Consider the following 19,680-nt stretch of genomic DNA (forward strand, 5'->3'; position numbering starts at 1 on the left):
TCCCTACACACAACACTCTAGCTCTGGAGCTTGTGGGCTCAGGATAGGATCTCTCCTTGGACTGGCTTTGCTTCAGCCTCTCTCTCTCTCTTGCCCAAGAGAGCAGCGAAACTTCCATTTACTCCCCAGTCCAGCTGACTGTGGAGTGGCTGAATTTCTGCTGCCTCCCAGGGTTCCCCCACATCTCTGGCTTGTGGCCTAGCTGGAGTCTATATTGATGCTGCCCCCCCTATGGTCCCTCTTTTCCTGCACTTTTTGGTGCAGCTCGGAACTGTAGGACAGCATATGAGGAAGGCCCCTCTCTGGAACTACAGCTCAATTAAGCCTTATGGGGGAACATTTTAAACACAGAGACGGCAGCCATTTTACAGATACAGATAACTGCCATTTCGTTACACCTACCAACAGCTACTGAGGGAAAAGGTTAGTCTCAAACCAGGAGGCAACTGTCTTCGTCAAGCAAGAAAGCCGTCTGCCAAGAAATTCTTAGAGGGCCCAGAGGCTGAAGGTGTGGGTGGGGAAAAGGAGTTAACCCAGCACCAGCCAATGGCACGCAAGTACTCTTGAGTGGTGGCTGGGCGGGACTCAGGCAACGCAGCCAGTGGCTAGGGACACATTCTGAGTGACAGTTCATTCAGCCAACTCTTTTTGGCGCCGCATAGAATGTTGCCAGACTAAATTGCAATTATGTATAAGGACTGTCATAGCTAAGTTTTGATTTTTCTTTTAATACATTACTTAATTACAGCACTATGTTCACAAAGCATACCTGGAAGTTTCCAGAATAGGAAGAAAATAATTGATTCCGGTGAGATTGTTGGCAGTGCACCCAGCATTTATCTAGGGTAAGTTGTATAAAGCATGCCATAGAATTATTTAGATTCCATTTCTAAATGCTGACAGATATAGAATATCCCACCTTTTTTTCCAGGCAGAGAAATGAGTCTCCTCAACAGGCTGAATTTTTCCTGGGTGGACGCAGACCTTTGAAGCAATTAAACCAATCTAACCAGGTAGACATGTATCTGTCTACATTTATGTATATCCTGCTCATTTTTGTGCATTTGATTAATTCCTATATGTTTATTGTTTAGATGTGCCATTTTGGGAGAGTTCCTATCAGATTAGTAAGTGATAATGAAGATGATGATGATACAGATGATTCAGTGAAGATAGATGTTCCATATGTGACTAATGTCCTAAAGGAGTAAGTTAATGTTAGTGAAAAATACTTGTATTTCTGTTGTTTCTATTGGTGGCTTGGTAGACTAGATAACAGAATAGAACTATTTGAAGTACCCATCTTTTTGGAGTAGAAGCAACTTGCAGCCTAGTGCCCTATGATGGGTGGAAGAGTATAGGAGGTTCAGAATGTGGGAGATCACCTGAAGTGTGTCAGGAGGCAACACCCACCGCTCAGGTTCCACTGGACTGTTTTGGATTGCTAGCTACTGGGGGGGGGATGTGCAGATCTGCCCTCGCAGAGGAGGGAAAGCTTGTACCTGAATAAAACTTGGTCTTAAAGGGTGCCACTGGACTGTTTTGGGCCGGGGGGGGGGCGTTGCAACTTATCTGGCTGCTTCTTGCTCTAACTGAGGGCTGCTGGGAGCAGGGGGGGGCTTGTTGCATGTTCCCGCCCCCTGGGCTCTATACTGCCGGAGCTCCGCTCCTGTGTGCTCCTGCAGGAAATGACCTCTGCAAGTCACTGAAGAGTTTTTACTTGGCTTGTACCTGCTTATTAGTGTGTTCTGAGATTGTTATATACTGTTTGGGTTTGCTCTTTTTCACTCTGGACAATGATGAATGAAAAGTATCCTACAGCATTCCATAAAATATTTTTTAATCATATTTATTGGCGTGTAGCCTTTTCCCATGTTATCTGAATGCAGTTATTTTTGTAGAATGCTTTGTATATATATTGTATACTGTTCTGATGTAAAACAAAATAACATTTTTGTCTTTGTTACTTATTATTGTTTTGATAACTTAGGCAGCTACCTGTTTCAAAAGACACAAATTTGATCAATTCACCTCTGCATGAATCAAAACCTAATAAAAGTGCTTCATATTATCCAGAAGGCCTGAAGGTAATTTCAATGCTTGTTTCTCTTATTAACTATTGTAGTTAAGATTGTTTGGGTGTGGAATATTGAATTATTTAGGCAAAACAGCTGTTTAGTAACACCAAGAACCAAAGTAGCTGAACATTAACTGACTAAAAAAATACTTATAAAATTACTAAATCTGTTCCCATGCCCTAGTTTTTGGCTACTTGGAGCGTCAGAGTTATGAACTTAAAAGTGTTTCCTTCTATATTTTAAATGTGCATTCCTTCCATGAAATGAATGTGCTTGATTTGCTTTAAAATGCTACTTAAATAACTTTGATATTTTTGGACCCAGCCTGTAGTTTCCTACAAGCAGAATGAAGTTCATAGAATGGGATTTCCCTGCATTCCCCTCCTATTGAAGTCCGCTTAACCCCCTTTCAGTACCTGGGAATCAGGAATTAGCTTCACATTCAACATGGGTGCAAAACGAGGTTCTGTAATGGAGGAAAGAATAAGTAAAAATGGTATTTTCTCTGCCAACAGAAGTTCTGTTACACTTGTGCAAGCCCACCATTCAATGCAACCAATGTTCCCTCTAAGCTGTGGAGTCCTGTGAGCACAAATTCTACTTTGTGAGCTGCTGGCAAAGTTGTGAGCGAGCGATTTGGCTGCTGCATAAATTAGTTTGCTCTGGAGCCATCCTTCCTGAATGAAGACAAAAATGTGTGAGCCGGAGGCTAAAAAACTATGAGCTAGCTCACACTAACTCATCTTAGAGGGAACACCGAATGCAACCCTGTGTGCTTAATCTGTTATCAAAAATTTTCCTGCATGGAAGAATTCCATGGAGGAGTTTTATAGCCTGCTGTTACAACAGGCTATAAAAGGCAGACTTTATCAAGGAGATCCATGAACAAGACACAACTTCTATTCTGTTTCTGCCTGTGTAGCAGCTAGATCTGTGGGCCAATGCATTGATCCTGATCTATAAACCCAAAGAGATTTGGGAAGGCCACTGGATGATGTGCTTCCCTTGGGTAAAGCTAGCAGCGGAATGGTGGTTTCTTTATATAGGAACCTTCCCTGCTCCAAGCCTTGACAGTCTAGATTGAGGCCTCTTCTTTCCCTCTTCCAGCCTAGCATGTTTTAAATAAAGTGTGAAGAATCCTGATCACAGAGCTCCCATATAACCTAAAGCTTCTCATACTGAATGAAACTGCTCCCTCCTTTCATGCTTAATAGATTTGCCATGCATGAACTCCTCGTTCTGCCCTCTGCACTAACTGGGCAACCTGACTGGCTCCTGCATCTCTGACCTGCTTGCCTCCAAGCTCTCAGTCTATTAAATGTGCCCCCAATCCATGCAGCTTTGCTCCCTACTGACTTATTGGATCTCTCCTTGGCTCCTGTTCATCTCCTCTCCACTCCTGGCATGACTTCAATCCAGTGTCAGTTGAATAGCTCACAACAAGGTGGGCACTCTCTTTCAATGCTTCCAGTGAAGTCATAGTAAATAATGTGCTCCCTGATATGCTCCCTTCCACTTGAGAAACACTCTGCTGCATAATTCCAAGTGATTAAGGTATATTTCACACATCATTTGGAGCTGTGGTGGCTCAAGTGGTTAAGACGCTGAACTGCAGGCTGTGGAAGGTCAGTAGTTCAGCAGTTCGAGACCCGAGTTGCCGCATGACGGAGTGAGCTCCCGTCTCTAGCTCCAGCTCCTGCCAACCTAGCAGTTTGAAAGCAAGAAATTGCAAGTAGATAAATAGGTACCACTTCGGTGGTACCACTTCGGTGGGAAGGTAACAGTGTTCCGTGCACCTTGGTGTTTAGTCATGCTGGCCACATGACCATGGAAACATCTTCGGACAACGTTGGCTCTTCAGCTTTGAAACGAAGATGAGCACCGCAACCCTAGAGTCGGAATCGACTGGCTTTTGAGCAAGGGAGCCTTTACCACACATCATTTAGAACTAAAGATACTATAAAATGAGAAGCTGTTTTGGGCAGTGTGTGGTTCATTTATCTTAAAGCTTGACTTGCAAGACTTTCTGGTTTAGCTTTTAGGTTCCCTTAAATATGAACTTAAAAAATAAATATTCACTGTTGCTCTTTGTTTTTGCATTTGAAATATTTTGAGTTTAGTTGAAAGCAATACTTTGACAGCATTCACAAATGTAAAAATTGCAACTTGATACTTTGAGTGTATGGATTATATCAGGTGTAACATTATGTGTAATCCTTACAACAACCCTTTAAGGGATGTCAGTATTACTGATTCCCCTGAGACTGAGAGATAAGGGTTGCATTAGACCACCTAATGAGTTTTTGGCTGAAGTGAGATCTGATCTGGGGGTTTCCACTACACTACTCCAATCTGCTGCACTGTATCACTTTTCCAATAGGCAACAGCTCTTGGAACCAAACCAGTTGAGCTACTGGTGCTTATGTTCTGCAACTCATGATTCACAACTCAGCGGTTGGTAATAAAAATAAATAAATGAAATAGAGTTTCTTTCTGGTCTGTAATCATTGTGTTGTTTAAATTGATCCGTGTATAGATCTCCATCTATGAAATACATGCATTTATTTTTAAAGGTCATGTGACACTTGTCGGTTGACACCGCCATGGTGCTAGAATGTGTGGGCTGTGTGCTTGCGCTTCGCCACCCCGCTTTTCCCTGCAGCTGTCTTCTCTCTGTTGCCTTTGTTCTCTCTCCATGGCCTTGAGCGCCTGGTTTCTCTGTCTTGCCTCCTTTGCCAGTCTCCTGCCCTCACTGGGTCTATTAGCTTTTCGCCGCACTTGCAGGGGTTTGCTCATTGACCTCTGCTCATCAGGGGGTCTTATACGAATGGGGTATAACTGTTTAGTCCACACATCTTATGTTATTCCTAACACAGAATTTCATGGAGTGTCCTCTACTCTGATCAATAAACTGAACCTACTTAGGTCCTGTGTGTTGTTACTGAGTTATTGGAGTTCCTGACAGAGTGTTAGGAATCATCTAACCTCTACCCGCAACTCACAAGATGAGCGGAGAAGAGATCACTGTTACCTTGGCTGAGGAGCAACCCGTGCTGACGACCACCGCGGTGACCACGCCGACTACATTGGTCACCACAACCCAGATCCAACTGGAGCCGGCACGAGGGGCTGAAGGGGGCTCAGTCTACTGGAAGCCGCAAGGTACCCAGGAGTTTGCCTGGTCCACCTTCCACAGTGACACGAGAGAGTCATGGGCTCTGACTCCGGGAACCCCTGGATCCTTGCACAGGAGCCGCTACGAGTACATGCCAGCTCGCGAGGGGGTGCGTACAGGAGACACAAAGAGGAAGGCATGGGGCTGGAAGAGCAGTTGTCCCAGATGGATCTGGTGCAAGTCAGGCTCACTCAGACGGTGGAGGAGTCGCTGCTGGACATCCCTCGCTTGGTGGCTCAAGTGGTGGAAGAGGAGCTGCGGCAACGCCAGCCAGTGCCAGCACCTCAACCACCGGGTCAAGTGCCTCTGGATCAACAACCGCCACCCCAGCTGCTGGCACCAGAACAACTGGTCCCCGCAGGTCCAGCTGCACTCCCCCAAGGACCTATCCCTGTTGTGCCTGGAGTGGTGCCGAAAGGGCTGTTGGATGCCAAACTTCACGGAACCCCTGAAAGCTTGGCATTCTTCATGGTGCAAGTGGGGAAACCTGGGGTCACCTTTTCCCCTCTGACGCTCGGAGGGTGGACTATATAACCGCTCAGCTTCGTGGGAGAGCAGTGGACTGGTACGTTAACCTGCATAACTCCGGGGGCTTGGAACTCCAGGAGGTGGAGGCCTTCATGTGGGCCTTACCCGTGCAGTACGAAGACCCACTCGAGAGCGAGAAGGCTCAAAATCACCTGAGAACCCTGAAGCAAGGCAAGAGGACGGTGCGTGAGTACACTGAGGAGTTCCAGCGCTACGTGGCTAAAGTGCATGGGTGGCCGGATGGTGTGCTCGCAGAGCAGTATCGAGTGGGGCTGCACCCGGAGATTCGTGAAACGATCCTAAGGCATGATCGCCCCGTCTCGTTTGCGGCCTGGACGCGTGAGGCAGCTGACGCGTAGGCGTGTCTTCAGATGACTAAGATCAATAGGCCAGCCCTGGCCTAATCTATTCTATTCGGTCTAAATCTAAGCCGCCGAGGCCCAAGGATGGTACCCGAGACCTCTAAAGGAAACATGGTCTTTGCCTCCAATGTGGGGAAAGCGGCCACTTCGCCGTTGATTGCCCGGAAGTAGCCGGGGCACAGGTTCCTGGTAAGGACAGAGGGAAGAAGCGTCAAGACACTCCGTTGAAGAAAGGGCCTGCTAAAGCAAAGGTGCAACGAGTTCTCCAGTTCAGGATAGACGAGGAGGGGTCCGGCTCGACCAGCAGTGGGGATGAAGAGCCAGCGGGAAAAGGCCGGGACCTGCTGTGAGTGGCACAGAGCTGCAGGTGTAACCTCCCGCCACGCACAGTGAGCAACTACCCTCCCCTCTTTTTCGTGACTGTGATGAACCTGGAGCTGGGCACACATGTCTGTGTGCATGCTCTCATTGACTCGGGATGCACCAGAGACTTAATCCTTCCCTGGTGATGGGGTTGGGTGCCCCTGTGGAGAAACTACCTGACCCCATATCTTCACCCAGATGGACGGTTCCTCCATGAAATAACCGTGTAAATATCAGACTGTCCCTTTAAGGATGGGGGCAGGTACCCATTGGGAACACCGGCCATTTTTCATCACTCTGGCAGTGCGGTTCCCGTTGGTTTGGGGAAGCCTGTGGCTACATGATCATAATCCCTACATCCTATAGGACGAGGGGCAGGTATGTTTTATCTCTCCCAAGTGCCAGGGGCATGGCTGGGATCCCAACTGAGGAACGACACCTCTCGATGAACCAGTTCAAGCCTGTCTAGCTCAGGAGGAGCTGAATGCCATCCCTCCCGCCTACCGGGACTTGGCTAGGGTATTCGAGGAGGAAGAAGCAGATGAATTCCCCCCCCACCGCAATACTGACTGTGCCGTTGAGCTATTACCGGGTCATAAATTGCCCAAGGGTAGGCTCTATGCGATGAGCCCCACGGAGAAGGAGGAGCTGCGGAAGCTCATTGATAAAAACTTAGCTCTGGGTATATCCGCCCCACCTCCTCCCCATTTGTGGCCCCTGTGTTATTCAGGGGTTGCGCTTGTGTACGGACTACCGGGGCCTGAACGCAGTATCACCCACCAATTCCTACCCCCTTCCCCTAATCAAAGACCTCTTGGCAGAGGAAGCAAAAGGGAAAATCTTTTCCAAACTGGACTTATGAGATGCATACTTCAGTATGTGCATCAAAGAGGGGAATGAATATAAGACTGCGTTCAATACTCCTCTGGGGCAATTCGAGTACAAGGTTATGCCGTTTGCTGTACTCCCCCGATGAAGAGTCACATGTGAAATTGGTTAGGAAGGTGCTCCAAATGTTGCACAAGTTTTAGCTGTTTCCCAAACTGTCTAAATGTGAATTCCACAAGTCGGAGATCAATTTCCTGGGCTACAGGATTTTGTCCAGGGGTCTAGAAATGGATCCGCCTAAGGTGCGAGACGTACTGGGGTGGGAAGCCCCTCGCACCCGTAGGCAGCTTCAATCCTTCCTTGGATTCGCGAATTTCTACAGAAATTTTATCGCCAGTTTCGCTCAGGTAGCTTTCTCGCTCACAGACCTATTAAAAACTAAGGGGAAGGGGCCAGACAGCACTAAATTCAGTGCCAAGCTGATGTGGACCACAAAATGCCTTTGATAAGCTCAAAACCCTGTTTACGTCTGAACCAGTGTTGGCCCACCCTGACGAACATAAGAAATTCATAGTCCAGATCAATGCCTCTGATGCTGCTATGGGCGGGGCCATTTTGCAGGAGGGGGCGGATGGGAAATTACACCCCCTGGCATATGTTTCCCGCAAGTTTAACTCCACTGAGCGTAACTGGGCAGTGTGGGACGAGGAGGAGGGGGGCTATCAAGCTCAATCTTTTTACTTGGAGGTATTGGATGGAGGATACCCGGATACCTTTTATGTGGACTGATCATAAAAACCTGGAAGTCATGCACACACCCTGAAACCGGAACGCTAAGCAGCTTCGGTGGGCCGATTTCTTTTCCTAGTTCCGTTTCACTCTCCACTACTTCCTGGGGAAGGCTAATTCATTAGCAGACGCTTTGTTCCATCTCCAACAACATGACAGTCACAGGGAGGAGGTACTGGACTCCATGTTCACGCCCTCTCAGTTAGGAGGGATGGTGGTGACGTGCAGTGGTGCCAAGGAGGATGTGCCCCTAGGGGGGGAAGGACTGGACTGCGGAGTTTGCCTCTGCCTTCTCTGACGCTGATCGCGTGCAGGTGGAGGGGAATGGGACTCTGGATTGTTCAAGCCTTTGCCAACCCCCGGGAGACCTTGGGAAGTGGTCTCAATGGATTTTATCACCGACCTACCACCTAGCAAAGAGAAATCCGTGATTTGGGTGGTGGTTGACCTGTTTTCCAAGCAAGCTCAGATTAGGATAAAAAATAAGAATATAAATAAAAGCAATGTTAGCTCGTGTCTTTTGAAAGTTAGTGTGGCATACTGATTAGAGTGTTGGACTAGGAACGAAATGACCTGGTGCCAAGGAGTCAATGAGCTGACTCTTTGGGTTCCCCAGGCAGTTGCACACAAATAACCAGACTGATACACACACACACACACACACTAGGAAGAATGCCCGTTGTGGAACTGAAGACAACGGGGCGCTAGCCTGGCTGTGGGTGCGGGTCTCCGTCTGCCCCCCCCGGCGAAGCTGGCCGTCCTGCCCCGCACGGTCGAGGCTCCAGCGGGCCAAGGCGCCTGGCCTTGCCCCTCCCGGCACCCTTGCCCGCTTGAGGCCCGCTTGGCCCTCTCCCTGCAATGGGTGTGAGCCTGGCTGGGCACAGGGCTCCGCCCACTTCCTGCCCCCCAAGTTGCGGAAGCAGCCCGCATTTCCCCTTGCAGGATCGAGGCCCCGGCAGGTCAAGGTGCCTGGGTTGGCCACTCCTGCCACCACCCCTGGCCAAACGAGGCCCCAGCGGGGCAAGCAGACCAGGCTCGTCCATCTCCCTGCAGTGGGCGGCAGCTTGGGTGGACGGCTGCGGGCCTGCATCTCCTTCCCCAGTCTCCTCTCCTCTGCCCTCTTGCCACGCAGTCAAGGCTCCAGTGGGCGAAGCCGCCTGGCCTCGTCTGTCCCCCCGGCACTCTCGCCCGATCAAGGCGCCGGTGGGGGAAGCCGGCCAGGCTCACCACTCTCCCCGCAATGGGTGTGAGGCCGGCCGGGCGCAGGGTGCTGCCCACTTCCCACCCCCCCAACTCGGGGAAGCAGCTCGCATTTCCCCTTGCAGGGTCGAGGCCCCGGCTGGTCAGGGTGACTGGGTTGGCCGTTCCCGCCACCACCCCTGGCCGAGTGAGGTTCCAGCGGGGCAAGCAGACCAGGCTTGTCCATCTCCCTGCAGTGGGCGGCAGCTCAGGGGGGTAGCTGCGGGCCGGTGTCTCCTTCCCCAGCCCCCTGTCCTCTGCCCTCCTACCATGCAGTTGAGGCTCCAGCGGGTGAAGACAGCTGGCCTCGTCTGTCCCCCTGGCACCCCTGCCCGATCGAGGCAGTGGCAGGGGAAGCCGGCCAGGCTCGCCCCTCTCCCCGCAATGGGCACGAGGCCACTTACGCCCCCCACCACATTGGGGAAGCAGTCCACACTCCCCCCCCCGTGGGATTGAGTCCTTGGTGGGTCAAGGCGCCTGGGTTGGCCGCTCCCACTGCCACCCCCGGCCGAGCGAGGCCCCAGCAGGGCAAGTGGACCAGGCTCATCTCTCTCCCTGCAATGGGTGGCAGCTCGGGCGGGCAGCTGCAGGCCCGTGTCTCCTTCCCCGGACCCCTCTCCTCGGCCCTCCCTCTGGGCGCTCGAGGCCCCAGCGGGCCAAGCCCCTGGCCTCATCCGTCCCCACCGCGGGGCAACGGGACAGGCTGGGCCTGGTTCTCTGGCCGGCCTCAGGCGCGGTGGCACGGCGCCATCTCCCTTCATCCGCAGACCGCACGGGGAAGGCGCGAGGGAACGGGCCACCCCCGGTGCCTTTCCAGGTGGCTGGGCAGAGCCAGCGCATGTCAGCCTGGGCCTCCTCTTGGCTGGTGGCGGCTCCTGGCTACTGCGGCTCAGCAGCGGTGGCATGGCCCCGTCAGGGGCCTGCAGGCCGAGTTAGAGTATCTGGCCAATGGAGCACCCGGCCCGGGCCGCGGCTCAAAGGAAACTGAGGGCAAAAGGGTGGTCGCTGCCTCCATGGGCGGGAGGACACCCACACAGGCGGCAGCGCAGTGAATGAAGAGAGACGCCCTGTGAGTGACACACCAGGGCGCCAACCAATTCCGGAGTGTGTGGAATGTTCTAGAGAAGTGCCACCACCATTCGGCTTTTATTTATAAGGGAGATATACATACATATATATATTTATGTCATTTATTATAAAGATAAACAGTTTAATGAAAATATAGGCAACAGATTACCATAGATCAAACAGGAAACAAAATAAAAAAGCTAGCTTTATCTACCTAACACTGTTCAGGATCTATGTCAGGTGGCACAAACTTACATCCAAATGAAGGCCTCTAATAAAAGTGGTCTACAGTCTCAGCAAGTGCAAAGCAAATCAGAAGACGAGGCTTGATTAGCCAAGTGCAAGCGACTGATGCATCTTAGTATTTTCCCATATTTCCATGATGTTTTGTGTTTTCATGCCAATAAAGGTTTTGTGTGTGAATTGCAAAGCATAGAAATACCGCAGTCCATGAACATCTCAGCTAGCTAACCTTTGGAGTTGTATGGCAATTATAGTTTTTGGCCCTCGGAGTCAGGTGTAGATGACATCCAATCGCAACACATTTTCAGGAGAAAGCACTGGAAAATTAAATCATTGCTTCTGGTCTTTCCCCCTTCCATCACTGAAGACATGCTCTCATGGGAAGCTAATTGTCTGCTTATACTCTGATCTTGAAGATGATAAAGTGCTAGGCAGGCTGAGAAACTAATTAATAACATCTGCAAGGAAGGCCAGGCCCATTATTAAACACATTAACCCTTGAGGGGAAGGTAAGATGGCACTTTGCCTTACACCTGGGTTGAAATCCCTGGTCGCCAAGGAACTTACTGAGTGAGCTTTGGCTTGTCACACTTCACTTTTCAGTTTGTTAAGAGAGTAAAATGGGGGCGGGGGGAGAACCATGATGTATGCTGCTTTGAACTTGTAGGAACGTGAGATAAAAATATGCAATAACTGAATGCAGTAACATAGTTTGCCACAAAGCTGTTAGAGAAATGTATGAAAAGAATTGAAAGTGCACACAGTTTTACTGATTCAGATACAGGAAATCTTCCAAATGCAAAGACTGACCTACCACTCTGGACTCTTTATCATGTTTTATTTTGATCTTGAATGATGATAGGAACACATTTGAAAATAGGTGCTAATATTTCATGAGAAAATGGCCCAGAGTGGTGAAGAGATGTGTGTCTCCCTGAGATCCTTGGAGAGATGAAAAGGCAATAAAATTGTGCAGTTAGCTCCAAGACAGAATCAAGGCTGTACAACTTCTTCTTGAGTCTGTCTTGTTACTAAGACTTACAGGTACTCGCATGGCTTATTTTCTAAGGATCTTGCAGTCTAAAGGCAACATGATGTGGGCTAGGAGATCTGATTCCATGTATCTGTTGACAGTTTTCTTATGTTTAAAGCACATAATGATGATCTAGCTGTGGACTTTCATCATCTATCCTAAGCGTTTAAAAGCAGACAGCCTATAAATATGCATTCATGACAGTGAACAACTAACTACATTCACCTACTTGATAACACAGATTGGGTTCAGGTTGGGTTCTGTGACTGGGATTTCCCATGGTCTCATTTTATTCCAGTCTTTTCTGTTTTGTTGTTTAGCCTTTGTCAAACAGGAAACCTATAGAGGTACAGTTGTCAGGTGAAGAGAACTTGGAAATACCTACCAATTCAAGTATAACCGTAAAGAATAAACATGATTCCATTGATGCAGTTAAAATAAAAGGTGTGTTTTAACCTATTTACACTTGGGGTCTAACATGGGTCTTCACTCTCTGTGGTGTTTTTATGTAGTCCTATGTATATCTTCCCCAGTTTTTATGAAGTACAGCATAGGGTAGCCTATGTCAAATACAACTTTTACAAATACAATACCTTTATTGGCATAAAGGTAGCCTATGTCATGGTAAGCAGTCCTGCAGATGAGAAAAAATAAGACTACTCTTCAAACAAAGTTCACATATGTAGATTCCTCATTATTTTCTTGCCCTGTAATTTGGGCCTTTGAAAAACATAACTTTTCCCAACATGCTTCTTCCCTTGAGGAAGGTTACTGCTGTTATTAGCAGTCTCTCCTTTGCTGCTTTCTGCCATCCCTTTGAAATTCCACATCCATTACCAAATTCAGACATTTTATTAGCCTATACACCAAAAGTCACATTGTAATGAAATACCTTGTCTCTAGACCTAGAAACCAGGGGCTTAAATTTCACACCCTGCAAACTGTTTGGTTTTTTATATACTTTTGTGATTGTTATAATTGAGGCTTTGGGGACTGCTTCATTTTCTAGTCAGTGAAAATGTCTGGATTTGTAGTGCCATGCTGCATTCACTTGGCCTACTATGAGGGGATTATGGGCTTGAAGAAACAACAATTAATGAAAGCAATTAAGAAACAGGTTTTATGTCAGTGGTACGTATGGGTTGGTTGTTTCTTTGTTTACCAGCCCTCTCAGTATTACAGTAACAAAGTTATTGGAGAGCCTGGAGCCTGAGAAAGTGTAACAGTTACAAAGTAGTTACAAAGTTTCTTGTTTGGCTAATGCAGACTGTTTTTGACAGCAAGGGCACCCCACCTAAAATCCCTATTTATTTAATTCCCTTATACCCCACCTTTCTCCCCAATGGGCACCCAAAGTGGCTTACATCATTCTCCTGTCCTCTATGTTATCCTCACAACAACCTTGTGAGGTAGGCTAGTCTCGGTGAGTATGACTGGCCCAAGGTCAGCTAGTGAGCTTCCATGGCACAAGTGGGGATTCGAACCTGGTTCTCCCAGATACTAGTCCAACACTCTTAACCACTACACCACAGTGACTGTCATTGATTTCCTGCCTAACCAGCAGAGCTCCTAACCCTTCTCCCACCAAAATCCAAGAACCCCCCAATGCTGTTAAAACTGTCCAACTTTTTTTCTTTTCCAACATTATAGTCCACCATTTGAAAGTGATTGGCTGAGGCTTCTAGAAGGCAGAACTTGAAACCATCCAGCCTCTTCCTCCACAAGCTGGGAGCACAATCCAGTGCCATCATGCCAGGATATTCCACCATCTCTTTTTTAATAATGATATGAAAAATTGTTTTCAGAAATTGAAGTACATCATGAAGAGCTAAGGACCATAGAGTCGGGCTATCTGGAAAGGCAACGGCAGCATTCTCTTTCTTTTGAAAATACCTCAAAAGAAAATGAGTCCATAGTAAGTGGTCCTCCTTCTGGAACTAAATGGTGTCATCTTGAAGTGAGGCAAAATAGGAACTCAGAGGTAATTGTTTTAAATTTAAGTGACGTTTTGGCACACTTTCACAAGCTATGTTGTGTCATTAGTAGTGAAATGTGAAAGTCTATCCTGAGCCATCTGTTTTTTTAATATGTGGTGTACATAAACACTGGTATGGTCTAACATGTCCAGCCAGCTTTTCATTTTCCAGAAATCGTTTTATAGCTATTGATTGTGGAATCATCTTTTAAATCTGCATAATACAAAGATTTTGCATAAGTTTGTGAATCTCTGAAAGTCATTGTTGTATTCTGGTATTTGCAGTATTTGTATGGTAGCACCGCCACTTTCTTTAGTCTGTTCATCTCTGTGACAGAATCATGGTATGTCCATTGCAATGTTAACCTTGTTCTATTAGCCAACCTCTACTTCTTCTCCCTTTTCCCTGACTGGAAAAGCCTTTGAATGTGAAACAAAGTGAAAAGCAAAGTGAACATTGAATATGCAGTGTTAAATTGATCTCAAAACAGTACCATGTATATATAGTGTGGCCCTTCTCTATCTTGTTAGGATTGCCTAAGATATTACTGTTTGCACAAACATGGTTGTTTTAAAATATTTTACCTACCTTTTACTTTAAAAGGGGACCCTAATGGTTCACATAGTATTTGAAGACTGCTATTAAGCCCTTTCACTATAAACCAGCATAGACCACAACAAATCAAAAACATTAGCCAACAACTGTTGTTGTTTTTACATCTCTGTATGTATTTTAGCTCTGTTTATAATTGTGTTAATGATCTGTGTGTTTGGTTGATTTTAATGGTTTTGTTACCTGATTTGGTGAGGGCAGAAAGGTAGGATATAAATTTTCTAAAAATAAATAAAAGAAATTAATCCAACCATTGGTTCCTTTGCCATCAGTTTCCCAAAAGCTTTTCTAAATAAAACTGCTTTGCATGCATTTCTGGAAAGCTTGCAACGTAAGTTAGGTTCCTTTTTTTTAGCAGAAGACCATGCCATAGGGAGGGCATTGACGGCTGAAGCAGCCCACAGAAGGACTGAGGAAAGGGGCTGTGGCGGAACGGGCCTGCATCACTTGCCAGGCCCCGCTCTGCCCACCCTTCCTTTGCCTGACCTGGCACCTGCCTCCAGGTATTGCTGCCACCACTGTCCCTGTCTTGGGCTCTGGTTAGGCGGGAGAGCCTCCTAACCTCCCTCTGGTGTCACTAGGAACCCACCACAGGGCTTCCTAGCAATCTTCGGGGTTCTCATGGAGAGTTGGCAACTGGCCATTTTGCCCTTTTCAGGGAGTCCCCGACCCATCCCTAGCGTGTCTAAGCGGCTGGGAGAACTACGCAGTACAGAGGGACTTCTCGCCATTAACAGTTAAAGGATTTAACTATTTACAGGCATATCCACAGTGAACGAAAGAATCCAAATAAAGGTGACCAAAACGCTCCATCTCTCCCTTCTCTACACTCATGCCATGTCTAGAGGGTCTGCAGGGCAGATACATTACTTCACTTCATTGGAGAAGGTTAGATCAGCATGTCTCCCAAAGTGGCCTCTGCCTCCTGCAGACTCCAATCAAAAGTCTGACTGGCTCCAGACTTCTGACTGCTGTCTGAACTGGCTTCCCACCCAAAACTCCACAATATAAAAGTGCAGTTTCCCGCCCAGGAAGTGACTCTTCCTCCTGCAGCATTCTGGGGCAGATCTCCTCACCACCATGATGGACTTCCTGATCTCTCTAGGGAGCTGCCCTCAGTCTACTGGTTGGATACAGGAGGGGAGGGGGGAATGAGGAGGAGACTAGGCCCAGGCCTACCCCAAGTTTGATGGCCTCCTCCTACCCACACCAACTTAAACACATCCACAAAATGGCGTTTCTCCACAGGGGCAACAAAATGACATTGTTGCAATGAATGCAGCAGGGACCTTAGTTCATTTTGGGAAAGTTGGACCCTTGGGGATGATGGCCAAAACTTTCATGAACTAGGCTTGTTAAGCTCATTACAACCTTGTGCTTGTCTAGTGTTGCTTAGCTACTGGCGTACCTATCGTCACCCAAATGCAGTTGTGGTGAATACTGTTAAAGTGTTCAGTAGCTCTGAAATTTTAAGAGGACCTCATGTAATACAGAGATCACATGAACATTGTCCATCTTTGATTTTTGTGTTAAATGTTCATCAATGTATGTAAACAGGTCAGTCAGGAGTAACTTTTGTACTGTGTGTGGTCTCAGGAAAACTGATGAGAAACGCTTTTCTTTATTTTGTAGGAGAAAAACCCATGTTTTGAACAGCCAGTGCTTCAAGTTTCCAGAAGATTTTCACCACCAGAGACTACTGCAAGGAAAAACACTGAGCCATGCAACAGCACGTTGAACAGTTACATGGCCTGGTAGCTTTTTGTGTGCTGTGTTCCGTTTTAATATTTTAGAGAATAGATTTGTGTCGTTGTTTGCTTTGGTACAGTGTAAATAAGCTAGCAGTTATTTGTGTACTAGGTAAATGGTAGGCACATCTTAACTGTGAGCTCCCATAAGTTTTGGTGCCTGGTTGAAGTCTAAGAATTATCTTGTACTTGGGGTTAAAGTTTTAAACTAAAATTCTTAAAGAAAATAAGAGATGATGATAAAAACTAGGAAATGTCACTTCATAACCTGACAAAGATTGTGAAGTCTAAAAATCTTTTGAGGGGTTTCTTGAAAATGGTGGACCAATGGTAAACCCTTTAATGAATTAGCATGTTGTTAAATATTGGAAGCAAGCAACACATGCAATTTCAACTACTTGATTACTTAGCAAGAGATTTGTTTGGTAGTTTGATTATTATTACATTAGAAAGGATTTTAATTTTAAAAAACGTTTTTGACAGTTTCAGCACTCCTGTTGTAAATAATGATTTTCTACCGGGGAGGAAGGTGACCACACCTTACACCCAGTTTTCCTATATGCATCCTCGTACTCCAACAACTCCATTCCAAATGCCAAGTGGATTACAGGTAAGAGTCTTTTGGAAATGTTGGCCTTATTTCCTAAAGAGAGGTCAGAACTTTCATCTGATGCAGAATTCAGCTGCCCTCTTCATATCTGGGCTAGTGTGCAGGAATGACATTCAGACTGTGTTACAGCAGCTGCTGCTCCTCTGGCTACTAATCTCAGGCTCACTTTGAGGTGCTGGCCTTCCATATTCTTGAAAAAGTGTGTGGCTCATTTAACCAAAACAATCATGTGACTACAGTACTTCATAGTGATCGGTTTGAGGAGCCAGTCAGCTATTCTGTGAAGCCTCTCTGGCTTGCTTCCATGTTAAGGTTTCCTCCTGGGCAAGCAGCGGCTGCCGTTTCTGTCAGCCCTGCAGCTCCTACTGAGACCCCATTCCTCAGCTGTGCAGTCCTTTCATAGATATCTGCCATAGTTTTGAGGTGGCTGTCCTGCTTGCAGCAATGCTTGTGTCACTTATGGCCTGGCCATATTTACTTTTTGCTGGATCAATCATGCTGCAGAGCTGCCGTCCAGTACCCCTCCCCCACATTTAATTTTTTTTAAAAAATGCACGGGATGAAGAGTATTAAATAAAATACCTAGCCCCCGGCACCCTCTCTGTCCTCGTACCAAGTTAGCCCTGTGGTACACTCTGGAGCTATGGAGAATGAAGTGAGAACTGAGATGGCTAGAGCAAGGGTGGCAGCATGCTTATGATGAAGCTACGAGAATATCCTATAGATTGTTTATGAAATCTTATGAGATGGCAGTGAAGGCCACTAAAAGGACTTTTTATGTGGCTTCCATTGTGTCTGCTAGTTCTTGCCCAGCCCAATTATTTAGGACATTTGATCTTTGATTACCTTGCCTCAAGGCAAGCAAAATGGTAGGGAATTGGCCATTGGCTGTGAGGCATTTGTGAGCTATTTTGCAGATAAAGTCTCATGGCTTCACCAGGACCTCTCTGTCACACTTGATACAGTAAGGGAACTGGAAGCCTCTTGTCTGTCTTTGAGTCCAGTTTTGGGCCACTTCATTCGGCTCTCCAGTAAGGAAGTTGATAAGATCCTGGCAGCTGTAAGGCCTACCACACGTCCCCTTGCCCCGCGTCCAATTTGGCTAGTTAAGGGCTTGCGGGGATGGCATTTGGGTCCCCTTTGGAGATCTCATCAACGTATCCCTCTCTTCAAGGAGGGATGTGGTACGTCCGCTTCTCAAAAAACTGACATTGGACCCTGCGGTCCTCACCAACTACCGCCCAATCTTGAATCTTTCATTTCTGGGCAAGGTAGTTGAGAGGGCCTAGTGGCTGAGCAGCTCCAGGCCTTCTTAAATGATGCATCCATTCTGGGTCCCTTTCCAGTCTGGCTTCTGCCCTGGTCATGGGGTGGAGACTGTGCTGGTCGCCCTCACAGATGATTTCTGGAGGTACCTGGATCTGACAGTGGCGTTTGACATGGTCAAATATAACCTGTTGATCCACCACATTGCCGACATTGGGATACAGGGGACTGCCTTACAGTGGCTTTCCTCCTTTCTCCATGGTCAGGGACAGAGGGTGGCGCTAGGGGAGAGCATGTCCCTGCGTTACCCACTTGAATATGGAGTGCTGCAGGTGGCGATCCTCTCTCAGGTGTTATTTAGCATCTACATGCGCCCCCTCGCATGTCAATATGCAGACGACACCCAACTCTATCGGTTGATGGCTGGCTGGCTGAATGCCACCCCAGAAACTTTGGACAGGGTGTTAGAGGTCATGACTGGATAGTTGCAGCAGAGCTAGCTGAAGTTGAATCCAACAAAGATGGAGGAGCTGCACCTGAGTCATGGGGGACTGGGGTCGGGGATCAGGCTCCCAGTCTTTGGTGGGGCACCACTGGTGCCTGCATGATGGGTAAGGAGTCTTGGGGTGATGCTGGATCCCTCGCTTACTGTGGAGGCTGCCAGATCGGCCTTTTATCACCTCTGGCTAGTCAGGCAGTTTATTCCCTATCTCACCCCTCAGGGCTTAGCTACAGTGATCCATGCAGTGGTCACTTCCAGGTTGGATTACTGTAACTTGCTCTATGCCTTTGCGCCTGATCTAGAAACTGCAGCTAGTGTAGAATGTGGTGGCATGCTTGCTGATTCTGCCACCTTCACAGGCGTGTATGCAGCCGGTGTTGCGCCAACTGCACTAGCTGCTGATCAAATACCGGATCCAGTTCAAGGTTATGGTCTTAACCTTTAAAGCCCTATGTGGCCTGGGACCATCATACCTATGGGACTGCCTCTCCTCAAATGACCCCGGATATTTTATGCTCTTCTGATCAATACCTCCTGGTGATCCCTGACCCAAGGGGCGTCCACTTAGGATCAATCAGGGCAAGGGCTTTTTTGGCCCTTGACCCAACCTCGTGGAACATGCTTCCACCTGAGATCAGGGCCCTGCGGGACTTATTGCAGTTCTGCAGGGCCTGTAAAATTGAGCTGTTCTGCCAGGCTTTTGGTTGAAGTGGCGGACATTTAACCATTCTGGCCTCCCCTGTTTATGGCCCCTTTCCAGTGCTTTGCTGTTTTAGATAATACTATTGGGCACTGGAGTTTTCTGGGGTACCTATATTCACTTGATAGGAAGCATGGGATTTGTTGTTATTGTTTATCATGCCATCTACTATTTCATTGATTTTATTGTTTTTATTGTTTTACGGATTTTATGCTGTAAGCCACCCACTCATGGGATAGGGTGGTGTATAAATTAAATAAATAATAATAATAATAGTTCTGTATACTGTGCCAGTTTGGTGTAGTGGTTAAGTGTGCGGACTCTAATCTGGGAGAACCGGGTTTGATTCCCCACTCCTCCACTTGCAGCTGCTGAATGACCTTGGGCACGCCATAGTTCTGTCAGAGCTGTTCTTGAAAAAGAGCAGTTTCTGTCAGAGCTCTCTCAGCCCCACCTACCTCATAGGGTGTCTGTTGTGGGGAGTGGAAGGGAAAGGAGTTTTTAAGCCGCTCTAAGACTCCAAGTGAAGGGCGGGGTATAAATCCAATCTCCTCTTCTTC

The 19,680-nt window shown here is 47.4% G+C and overlaps 1 protein-coding gene across 1 annotated transcript in view; it reads left to right on the forward strand.

The window, feature by feature from the left end:
- The window catches only part of TTK (TTK protein kinase), a 64,742-nt gene that overhangs the window by 22,295 nt on the left and 22,767 nt on the right, over positions 1-19,680 (forward strand). The window contains exons 5-12 of the mRNA XM_015410052.1: positions 749-845; positions 932-1,013; positions 1,095-1,207; positions 1,991-2,087; positions 12,027-12,150; positions 13,512-13,621; positions 15,927-16,048; positions 16,526-16,652. Coding sequence (XP_015265538.1) covers positions 749-845; positions 932-1,013; positions 1,095-1,207; positions 1,991-2,087; positions 12,027-12,150; positions 13,512-13,621; positions 15,927-16,048; positions 16,526-16,652 — 872 coding nt within the window. The remainder of the gene's footprint in view (positions 1-748; positions 846-931; positions 1,014-1,094; positions 1,208-1,990; positions 2,088-12,026; positions 12,151-13,511; positions 13,622-15,926; positions 16,049-16,525; positions 16,653-19,680) is intronic.

The sequence above is a fragment of the Gekko japonicus genome, unplaced genomic scaffold (genome assembly GCF_001447785.1).
Source record: "Gekko japonicus isolate JY-2015 unplaced genomic scaffold, Gekko_japonicus_V1.1 scaffold311, whole genome shotgun sequence".
Lineage (NCBI taxonomy): Eukaryota > Metazoa > Chordata > Lepidosauria > Squamata > Gekkonidae > Gekko > Gekko japonicus.